This window comes from Mustelus asterias, unplaced genomic scaffold, assembly GCF_964213995.1.
Source record: "Mustelus asterias unplaced genomic scaffold, sMusAst1.hap1.1 HAP1_SCAFFOLD_272, whole genome shotgun sequence".
In the NCBI taxonomy this organism is placed as follows: domain Eukaryota; kingdom Metazoa; phylum Chordata; class Chondrichthyes; order Carcharhiniformes; family Triakidae; genus Mustelus; species Mustelus asterias.
Window position 1 is genome coordinate 28,439 of NW_027590237.1, and position 11,567 is coordinate 40,005.

The following is an 11,567-nucleotide window of genomic DNA, read 5'->3' on the forward strand; positions in this document are numbered from 1 at the left end:
AGAGAGGGAGAATGTGAGTGTGAGAGAGAGAGAATATGAGTGTGAGAGAGAGGGAGAATATGAGTGTGAGAGAGAGGGAGAATGTGAGTGTGAGAGAGAAGGAGGATGTGAGTGTGAGAGAGAGGGAGAATGTGTGTGTGAGAGAGAAGGAGAATGTGAGTGTGAGAGAGAATGTGAGTGTGAGAGAGAGAATGAGAGTGTGAAAGAGAGTGAGAATGTGAGTGTGAGAGAGAGAATGTGAGTGTGAGAGGGAGAATGTGAGTCAGAGGGAGAATGTGAGTGTGAGAGAGAGAATGTGAGTGTGAGAGCGAGGGAGAATGTGAGTGTGAGAGAGAGGGAGAATGTGAGTGTGAGAGAGGGAGAATGTGAGTGTGAGAGAGGGAGAATGTGAGTGTGAGAGAGGGGGAGAATGTGAGTGTGAGAGAGGGGGAGAATGTGAGTGTGAGAGAGAGGAGAATGTGAGTGTGAGAGAGAGGGAGAATGTGAGTGTGAGAGAGAGAGAATATGAGTGTGAGAGAGAGGGAGAATATGAGTGTGAGAGAGAGGGAGAATGTGAGTGTGAGAGAGAAGGAGGATGTGAGTGTGAGAGAGAGGGAGAATGTGTGTGTGAGAGAGAAGGAGAATGTGAGTGTGAGAGAGAGGGAGAATGTGAGTGTGAGAGAGAGAGAATGTGAGTGTGAGAGAGAGAATGAGAGTGTGAAAGAGAGTGAGAACGTGAGAGTGAGAGATAGAATGTGAGTTTGAAAAAGAGTGAATGCCTGAGAGAGAGATTTTGTGTGTGAGAGAGAGAATGTGGGTGCGAAAGAGAGTGTTATTGTGAGAGAGAGAGTGTGAGTATGCAAGAGAGAGAGAACGTGAGTGTGAAAGAGAGAGAGAATGTGAGTATGCAAGAGAGAGAGAACGTGAGTGTGAAAGAGAGAGAGAATGTGAGTATGCAAGAGAGAGAGAACGTGAGTGTGAAAGAGAGAGAGAACGTGAGTGAGAGACAGAGAGAAAATGTGAGAGGGAGGGAATGTGGGTGCAAAAGAGAGAGAGAATGTGAATGCGAAGGAGAGAATGTGGGTGTGAGAGAGACAGAATGTGAGTGTGAGGGAGAGGTAGAATATGAATGTGAGAGAGAGGGAGAATGTGAATGTGAGAGAGAGAGAACGCGAGTATGAAAGAGAGAGAATGTGAGAGGGAGAGAATGTGAGTGTGAGAGGGAGAGAGACTGTGAGTGTGTGAGAGAGGGAGAATGTGAATGAGAGAGAGAGAACGTGGGTGTGAAAGAGAGAAAATGTGAGAGAGAGAGAATGTGAGTCAGAGAGAGAGAGAATGTGAGTGTGTGAGAGAGGGAGAATGTGAATGAGAGAGAGGGAGAATGCGAGTGTAAGAGAGGGAGATAATGTGAGTGTGAGAGAGGGGGATAATGTGAGTGTGAGAGAGGGGGATAATGTGAGTGTGAGATAGAGAATGTGAGCATGAGAGAGAGTGAGGATGTGAGTGTGAGAGAGAGGGAGAATGTGAATGTGAGAGAGAGAGAATGTGAGTCAGAGAGAGAGGGAGAATGTCAGTGTGAGAGAGGAGAACGTGAGTGTGAGAGAGAGAGAATATGAGTGTGAGAGAGAGGGAGAATGTGAATGTGAGAGTGAGAGAGAATGTGAATGTGAGAGAGTGAACGTGAGTGTGAAAGAGAATGTGAGAGGGAGAGAATGTGAGTTTGAAAGAGAGCGAATGTGAGTCAGAGAGAGAGAGAATGTCAGTGTGAGAGAGAGGGAATATGAGTGTGAGAGAGAGAGAATGTGAGTGTGAGAGAGAGGGAATGTGAGTGTGAGAGAGAGGGAGAATGTGAGTGTGAGAGAGAGGGAATGTGAGTGTGAGAGAGAGGGAGAATGTGAGTGTGAGAGAAGGAGAATGTGAGTGTGAGAGAGGAGAATGTGAGTGTGAGAGAGGAGAATGTGAGTGTGAGAGAGAGAGAATGTGAGTGTAAGAGAGAGAGAGAATGTGAGTGTAAGAGAGAGAGAGAACGTGAGTGTGAGTGTGAGAGAGAGAATGTGAGTGTGAGAGAGAGGGAGAATGTGAGTGTGAGAGATGGAGAATGTGAGTGTGAGAGAGAGGGAGAATGTGAGTGTGAGAGAGAGAGAGAACGTGAGTGTGAGTGTGAGAGAGAGAATGTGAGTGTGAGAGAGAGGGAGAATGTGAGTGTGAGAGAAGGAGAATGTGAGTGTGAGAGGAGAATGTGAGTGTGAGAGAGAGAGAATGTGAGTGTGAGAGAGAGGGAGAATGTGAGTGTGAGAGAAGGAGAATGTGAGTGTGAGAGGAGAATGTGAGTGTGAGAGAGAGAGAATGTGAGTGTGAGAGAGAGAGAATGTGAGTGTGAGAGAGAGGGAGAATGTGAGTGTGAGGGAGAGAGAGAACGTGAGTGTGAGTGTGAGAGAGAGAATGTGAGTGTGAGAGAGAGAGAGAATGTGAGTGTGAGAGAGAGGGAGAATGTGAGTGTGAGAGAGAGAGAATGTGAGTGTGAGAGAGAATGTGAGTGTGAGAGAGAGAAAGAACGTGAGTGTGAGTGTGAGAGAGAGAATGTGAGTGTGAGTGTGAGAAAGAGAGAATGAGCGTGTGAGAGAGAGGGAGAATGTGAGTGTGAGAGAGAGAGAGAATGTGAGTGTGAGAGAGAGAGAATGTGAGTGTGAGAGAGAGAGAGAACGTGAGTGTGAGAGAGAGAGAATGTGATTGTGAGGGAGAGGGAGAATGTGAGTGTGAGAGAGAGAGAGAACGCGAGTGTGAGTGTGAGAGAGAGAGAATGTGAGTGTGAGAGAGAGGGAGAATGTGAGTGTGAGAGAGAGAGAGAATGTGAGTGAGAGAGAGAGAATGTGAGTGTGAGAGAGAGAGAGAACGTGAGTGTGGGAGAGAGAATGTGAGTTTGAAAAAGAGTGAATGCCTGAGAGAGAGAGAGAATTTGTGTGTGAGAGAAAGAGAATTTGGGTGCGAAAGAGAGAGAGAATGTGGGTGCGAAAGAGAGAGAGAACGTGAGTGTGAAAGAGAGAATATGAGAGGGAGAGAATGTGGGTGCGAATGAGAGAGAGAATGTGTGTGTGAGTGAGAGGGAGAATGTGAGTGTGAGAGAGAGGGAGAATGTAAGTGTGAGAGAAACAGAATGTGAGTGTGAGGGAGAGGTCGAATGTGAATGTGAGAGAGAGGGAGAATGTGAATGTGAGAGAGAGAGAACGGGAGTGTGAAAGAGAGAGAATGTGAGAGAGAGAGAATGTGAGTGTGAGAGAGAGGGAGAATGTGAGTGTGAGAGAGAGCGAGAATGTGAGTGTGAGAGAGAGGGAGAATGTGAGAGAGAGGGAGAATGTGAGAGAGAGAGAGAATGTGAGTCAGAGAGAGAGAGAATGTGAGTGTGAGAGAGAGAGAATGTGAGTGTGAGAGAGAGAGAATGTGAGTGTGAGAGAGAGGGAGAATGTGAGTGTGAGAGAGAGGGAGAATGTGAGTGTGAGAGAGAGGGAGAATGTGAGTGTGAGAGAGAGAGAATGTGAGAGAGAGAGAATGTGAGTCAGAGAGAGAGAGAGAATGTGAGTGTGTGAGAGAGGGAGAATGTGAATGTGAGAGAGAGAGAATGGGAGTGTGAAAGAGAGAGAATGTGAGAGAGAGAGAATGTGAGAGAGAGAGAATGTGAGTCAGAGAGAGAGAGAATGTCAGTGTGAGAGAGAAGGAGAATGTGAGTGTGAGAGAGAGGGAGAATGTGAGTGTGCAAGAGAGGGAGAATGTAATTGTGAGAGAGAGAACGTGAGTGTGAAAGCGAGAGAATGTGAGAGGGAGAGAATGTGAGTGTGAGAGGGAGAGAATGTGAACGTGTGTGAGAGAGAACGTGAGTGTGAGAGAGAGAACGTGAGTGTGAGAAAGAAAGAGAATGTCAGTGTGAAAGAGCGAGAGAATCTGAGTGTGAGAGAGAGAGAATGTGGGTGAGAGAGAGAATGTGAGTGTGAGAGAGAGGGAGAATGTGAGTGAGAGAGATAATGTGAGTGTGAGAAAGGGAGAGCACGTGAATGTTAGAGTGAGAGAGAGAGGGACCGTGAGTGTGAAATAGAGAGAGAACGCAAGTGTGAAAAAGAGAGTGATTGTGTGTGACAGAGAGTGAATGTGAGTGTGTGAGAGTGAGAGAATTTGAGTGTGAGAGAGAGAATCTGAGTGTGAGAAAGAAAGGGAGAATGTGAGTGAGAGAGAGAATGTGAGTGTGAAAGGGAGAATGTGAGCGTGAGAGAGAGAGAATCTGAGTGAGAAAGAGAGAGAACATTCGTGTGAAAGAGAGAGAGTGTGTGTGAGAGAGAACGTGAGTGTGAGAGAGAGATAGAATTTGTGTGAGAGAGAGCGAGAGAGAGAATGTGAGTGAGAGAGAGAATGTGAATGAGAGAGAGAATGTGAGAGAGAGAGAATGTGAGTCAGAGAGAGTATGTGAGTGTGACAGATGAAGAGAATGTGAGTTTGAGAGTGAGAGAGAATGTGAGTGTGTGAGAGAGAACATGAGTGACAGAGAGAATGTGAGTGTGAGAGGGAGAGAATGTGAGTGTGAGAGGGAGAGAATGTGAGTGTGAGAGGGAGAGAATGTGAGTGTGAGAGGGAGAGAATGTGAGTGTGAGAGGGAGAGAATGTGAGTGTGAGAGGGAGAGAGAGAATGTGAATGTGAGAGAGAACATGAATGTGAAAGAGAGAACGTGAGTTTGAAAAAGAGTGAATGTGTGAGAGAGAGAGAATTTGTGTGTGAGAGGGAGAGAATGTGAGTGCGAAAAAGGGAAAGAATGAGCGTGTGAAAGAGAGAATGTGGGTGCGAGAGTGTTATGGTGAGAGAGAGAATGTGAGTGTGAAAGAGAGAGAGAATGTGAGTGAGAGACAGAGAGAGAATGTGAGTGAGAGAACGAATGTGAGTGTGAGAGAGAGAGAGAGAATGTGAGTGTGAGGGAGAGAGAGATTGTGAATGTGAGAAAGAAAAAGAGAATGTCAGTGTGAAAGAGTGAGAGAATCTGAGGGTGAGGGAGAGGGAGAATGTGAGTATGAGATAGACGGTGAATGTGAGTGTGAGAGAGAATGTGAGTGCAAAAGAGAGAGAGAGAATGTGAGTGTGAAAGAGAGAGAGAAAATGTTGTTGTGAGAGAGAGAATGTGAATGTGAGAGAGAGAATGTTTGCGTGAGAGAGAGGGAATGTGAGTGTGAGGGAGAATGTGAGTGTGAGGGAGAATGAGAGTGTGAGGGAGAATGTGAGTGAGAGAGAGAGACGGTGAATGTGAGTGTGAGAGAGAATGTGAGTGCAAGAGAGAGAGAGAATGCGAATGTGATAGAGAGAGAGAGAATGTGAGTGCGAGAGATAAGAGAATGTGAGAGGGAAAGAGAGAGAATGTGAGTGTGAGAGAGAGAGAATGTGAGTGCGAGAGATAAGAGAATGTGAATGCGAACAAGAGAGAGAATGTATGTGAGAGAGGGAATGTGGGTGTGAGAGAGAGAGAGAGAATGTGAGTGTGAGAGAGCGAATGTGTGTGAGGGAGAGGGAGAAAGTGAGTGTGAGGGAGAGAGAGAGAATGTGGGTGCGAAAGAAAGAGAGAATGTGGGTGTGAGAGAGAATGTGGGTGTGAGAGAGAGAGAATGTGAGTGTGTGAGAGAGATTGTGAGCGTGAAAGAGAGAGAGAGAGTGTTAGTGTGTGAAAGGGGGGAAATGTGAGTGTGAGAGAGACAATGTGTGGGTGAGAGAGCTAGAATGTTTGTGTGAGAGAGAGAGAATGAGTGTGAAAGAGAATGTTTGTATGAGAGAGAGAGAATGTGTGTGTGAGAGAGAGCGTGAGTGTGAAAGAGACAGAGAATGTTTGTGAAAGAAAGAGAATGTAAGTGTGAAAGAGAGAGAAAATGTGAGTGTGAAAGAGAGGGAACGTGAGTGAGAGAGAGGTAATGTGAGTGTGAGAGATAGAGAGAATGTGAGTGTGAGTGGGAGAATGTGAGTGAGAGAGAGAGAGCGAGAGAGAGAGAATGTGAGAAAGAGAGAGGTAATGTGAGTGTGAGAGATAGAGAGAATGTGAGTGTGAGTGGGAGAATGTGAGTGAGAGAGAGAGAGAGAGAGAATGTGAGAAAGAGAGAGAATGTGAGTGTGTGAGAGAGAGAGAATGTTTGTGAGAAAGAAAGCTGGAATGTGAGTTGAGAGAGAGAATGTGAGTGTGAATGAGCGAGAGAGAAATAGAATGTGAGGGAATTGCTGCCTGAAGCAGGGCTGAGTCAGAAACATTTGTAGCATTTAGAAGTATGTTGATATTCACTTGCTCTGCCAGAATTTCCAGGGCTATGGGCCAAGCTGATGTTGGATAGTGTTTAGCATTGCTGCCTCACAGCACAGGAACCCAGGTTCAATTCCAATCTTGAGTGATGTCTGTGTGGAGTTCACACATTCTCCCCGTGTCTGTGTGCATTTCCTCCAGGTGCTCCAGTTTTCTCCCACAGTCCAAAGATATGTAGGTTAGGTGGGTTGACCATGGTAAATTCACAGAGTTACGGGAAAAGGGTGTGTGAGTGCACATAGGTAGGATGCTCTTTTGGAGAGTCAGTGCAAGATCGATGGGTTGAATGGCCTCATTGTGCACTGTATTTAATTCGATGGATTTCAATAGTAGGGTCAGTTTGGAGCTGGATTTACAAAGGGAGTCCTGATTTCCTAGGAGCTGGCCTTGCCGACGACATCTTTAAATCCCCACTCCAAAGAATTTTGTGTGTGGGTGAATCGCACTAACCCTCCCAACGGGACTCTCATCGGTTTTCCCACTGGGGACAATACAGAAATGTTTTGGGAGAATTCCACCCACTATCCAGAATTCTCTGATGTTGGATGCCCTGCCACGGCTGCTCGTGAGAACAGTGAATGTGGCACTCAGCCAAATCTCCACTCACTGCAGTGGCACTGGAGAACCCCAGCCGCAAGTGAGGTTAGAGAATCCTGGCAGTGTTCCCACTCGTGGAAGAATCTAGAACTATACATATAGAATAGTCACTAGTAAATCTAATCAGGAATTCAGGAAAAACAGAGAGTACAGAGAATCTGTAAGTCACTCCCACACTGAGGTAATGGCATAAGTGTTTGTTATCTCCAAACCACCCCGAACCCCTCGATTAGATTCCTGTCTGTAACTCACTCCCTGGCATTGTTACTCTATATATAAACCGCCAGAACCCTTTAGATTCCAGTCTGTAATCCCCTTTGGGATAATTATGAATCTATATATAGACTACCCGAATCCCTCAATTAAACTCCAGTCTGTAACTCACTCCTGCGTATTTGTTATTGTAGATATAGATCGCCTGAACTCCTAAATTAGATTCCAGCCTGTAACTCACTCCCAGGTATCTGGTATTCTACAGATAAACCATCCCGAACACCTCAATTAGATTACAGTTTGCAACTCAACGAAGTTTATGTTATTCTATATATAAATCACCCTGCACCCCTCATTTAGATTCCAGTTTGTAACTAACTCCCAGATATCTGTTATTCAATAACTAAACCACTTCAAATACCTTGATTAATTCCAATCTGTAACTCAATCCCAGTTATCTGTTATTCTATATATAAACCACACAATCCCACAATTAGATTTCAGTCTGTAATTCATTCCTGGGTATCTGCTATTCTATATATAAAGCACCCCCAACCCTTCAATTAGATTCCAGTCTGTAATTCATTCCCGGGTATCTGTTATTCTATACATAAATCATACCAAACCCCTCCATTAGATTTCAGTCTGCAACTCATTCTTGGGTATCTGTTATTCTATATATAAACCACCCCGAACCTCTCGATTAGATTCCAGTCTGTAACTCACTTCAGAGTATCTGTCATTCTAAATAAACCACCCTGAATCCCTCAATTAGATTACAGTCTTGTAACTCATTCCTTAGTATCTGTTGTTCTATATGTAAACTATCCCAAACCCCTCATTTAAATTACAGTTTGCAACTGACCCAGGTTTCTGTTATTCTATGCATAAATCTCCCCGAACGCCTCGATTAGATTCCAGTCTGTAACTCACTCCTGTGTGTCTGTTATTCCATATATAAACCCCAAGAACCCTCAATTAGATTCCAGTCTGTAACTCATTCCCGGGTATCTGTTATTGTATGTATAAACCACCCAAACCCTCGATTAGATTCCAGTCTGTAACTCACTCCTGGGTATCTGTTATTCTATATGTAAACCTCAAGGATCCTTGATTAGATTCAACTCTGCAACATACTCCTGGGTATCTGTTATTCTGAATTTGTTCCTCAGTTTGGAAGTCCAGTTGTGTGTATATGTTTCTCTGTTTCACCGTATATGGAGGAAGGGTTATGGTAGAAGTGGACAACTCCATCGCTTGTGAGACATTGTTGTCTCTGTCTGAAGCTCTGTTTTCAGTGTGTGTGACCAGTGAAGGAACCCACAGTGAATGTTCCGATTTGACAAAAATTCAGTTTTCTAGGAACCTCTTGCCCCTCCCCCTTCCTCTGACCACTTATCTCTGCAGCCCTGTGCCGCCGCCCACTGCACACACACGCTATTAATGGTCATTGTTTGAACTATGAATAACTGGAAGTTTCACAATAACTGGAATTCACACATTGTTCACTCTCCCCACAACCTATCAGGAAACATTCACCAGTTGTCCAAATAGAGCTCATGTTGGAATGGTACAAAGCCTGACTTTCCTTCCTGGTAATTCATAAACAGACTTGTGAATCCCCAAGCTCCATCACCCAGATTTGCTGCCAAATGCTGGTGTACAGTCAGAAAAATGCAATTAAGTCGTTGGGAGCATGCTGCTGTTTCTGAGAGGCAGCTATGCAATATTTAAAAACCCCTCTTATAACTTGTCCTGCTACCTTCAAAGGTTTGTGTATGAATACTGTCTCTCTCTGTTCCTGAACAGCCTATCAAATTGCATGATTCAGTTCACATAGCCTTGACTCAATTTTCCGACCAAACCTTATGGATCTCTGCATTACATTTTATCTGCAATGTGTCTGCCCATTTTACCAATCTGTCGATGACATGTTATTATCCTTCCTTTATGGTTTAGTCCATTTCCAATGTTGATGCCATCTGTACACTTTTAATCAGTTCTCTGTATACCCAGCAGATGAATACATGTATTCGAGAGACCCTGGGGTAGCTTGCATCAGTCTGAAAAACCAAGCATTCCTCATTCCTCCCCCTCTCCGGTCCCCAGTAAACCAACATCATATCCACACTGACAGCATCACCCTCATCTCACTGGCTACAGTTTGCTAACAGGTTGATAGAGTAAAACTCAAGTCCACATACACATCACCAATCTCACAGCCCTCATCAAATGTCTCATTTTATTAAGTACCCATCAACTTTGTCAGGTACAATTTGCCTTTAACATTTCAATGAGGTTTGTCTGTGAGGGACAGGGGCTGACCAAAGTGCCCAACAATTTTGTCCAGTATTTTATTTTCCAAAGGTATCTCCTGCACTGACTCGCCAGTGGTTACTGTCCTCACCCCTCTTTGCTTTTCCCAGCATAGCTGCAATATTTGCAATACTCCAGTCTTCAGCATCACTCCCGGCTGGAGGCGGATTGTGGCTGCAATTTCCACTCTACCTGCCCTCAACCTTTTTGACATTTTCCTCAGATGAGAACACTCGGGAAGCTTTTATACTCGTCACCTCCTCATCCTGTCTCACTGCCACTCTCCAGGACCAGTATCTCCAATTGTCCCAGATACAGAGTAAAGCTTCCTCTACACTGTCCCCATTAAACACTCCCAGGACAGGTACAGCACGGGTTTAGATACAGAGTAAAACTTCCTCTACACTGTCCCCATTAAACACTCCCAGGACAGGGACAGCACGGGTTTAGATACAGAGTAAAACTTCCTCTACACTGTCCCCATTAAACACTCCCAGGACAGGTACAGCACGGGTTTAGATACAGAGTAAAACTTCCTCTACACTGTCCCCATTAAACACTCCCAGGACAGGGACAGCACGGGTTTAGATACAGAGTAAAGCTTCCTCTACACTGACCCATTAAACACAGATCAAAGTTTACTATCAAACCAAAGTCACTGAAGTATTGGCAGGAGGAACATTTCTGTTTGACTCTTGGTGATTCGATTAAACTGCGACATTCTACATCTTGTTTTCTATTTTACACATCCGCACTAACCTGTCTCTTTGACCTTCAGCTCAAACTTGACCTTTGAACTTCCTGCGATGACCGCATAGGCTCCGTTGTCAAAGTTGGAGACACTGTGAATGGTCAGGGTGTGCACGGTGCCCTCGGAGGTGATGGTCCATCGCTCACTGGTAACCATGTCCACACCATCACGCTGCCACCTTACCTTCACCACCCCTTTTTCTGTCTCTGCTGTGAACCTGGCATCGCTGCCCACATTCACCACTGCACTACCAGGTTTCTTTGTGAAAGAGGAGACTGAAAGATAATCAAGGTGGCAAATAATGAGGCTCTCTGTACAGAAAAATACTCGCTCCAACCAGCTGACCACTCAGCACCATCGCTCTCATCACAGTCCAAGCCATCCCAGTCCAGTCCATCCCAGTCCAATCCAGCCCATCTTAGCCCAATGCAGTCCATCCCAGTCCAGCCCATCCCAGTCCACCCCAGCCCGGTCCAGTCCAGTCCAGCCCAGTCCAATCCATCCCAGCCCGGTCCAGTCCATCCTAATCCAATGCAGTCCATCCCATCCCAGTCCATCCCAGTCCAGTCCGTCCCAGTCCAGCCCAGTACCAGTCCAGTCCATCCCAGCCCGGTCCAGTCCATCCTAATCCAATGCAGTCCATCCCATCCCAGTCCATCCCAGTCCAGTCCATCCCAGTCGAATCCAGCCCATCCATCCCAGTCCCGTCCAGTCCATCCCAGCCCAGTAAAGTCAATTCGAGCTCACTCTATACCAGTCCGGTCGATCCCAGTTCTGGGAAACTGTGTCGGCCAATCTCTCATTCGGACCTGTTTTTCTCCCAGCCTCCGGCATCCTGCTCCAGTTCAGAAACTTATGCTACTCAAGCTTGTTACGATCCGCGTCCGGGACTGGGAATGCCTGTTGCTGCTCCTGCTCCGGCTGTCACCAAATAACCTTCAACACCAGATTCCTGAACATTTATACACTAAGATCAGATACGTCACCCATTGTCATCAATCAACGAGCGAAACAGAAAGAGAGAGACAGAGGCAGCACAGAGAGAGACAGAGAGAGAGAGACAGCACACTGAGACAGAGAGAGAGACAGCACACTGAGACAGAGAGAGAGAGACAGCACATTGAGACAGAGAGAGAGAGAGACACCACACTGGGACAGAGGGAGAGGGAGAGACAGCACACTGAGAAAGAGAGAGACAGACAGCACACTGAGACAGAGAGAGAGACAGAACACTGAGACAGAGAGAGAGAGACAGCACACTGAGACAGAGAGAGAGAGACAGCACACTGGGACAGAGAGAGAGAGACAGCACACTGAGACAGAGAGAGAGACAGAACACTGAGACAGAGAGAGAGAGAGACAGCACACTGAGACAGAGAGAGAGACAGAACACTGAG

General features: G+C 45.9%; 1 protein-coding gene across 1 annotated transcript in view; it reads right to left on the reverse strand.

The window, feature by feature from the left end:
* The window catches only part of LOC144486026 (myosin-binding protein C, cardiac-type-like), a 37,455-nt gene extending 26,335 nt beyond the window's left edge, over positions 1-11,120 (reverse strand). The window contains exons 1-2 of the mRNA XM_078204137.1: positions 10,980-11,120; positions 10,179-10,445 (exon numbers count right to left, since the gene is read on the reverse strand). Coding sequence (XP_078060263.1) covers positions 10,179-10,445; positions 10,980-11,004 — 292 coding nt within the window. The 5' untranslated portion in view covers positions 11,005-11,120. The remainder of the gene's footprint in view (positions 1-10,178; positions 10,446-10,979) is intronic.
* Positions 11,121-11,567: the final 447 nt, after the last annotated feature.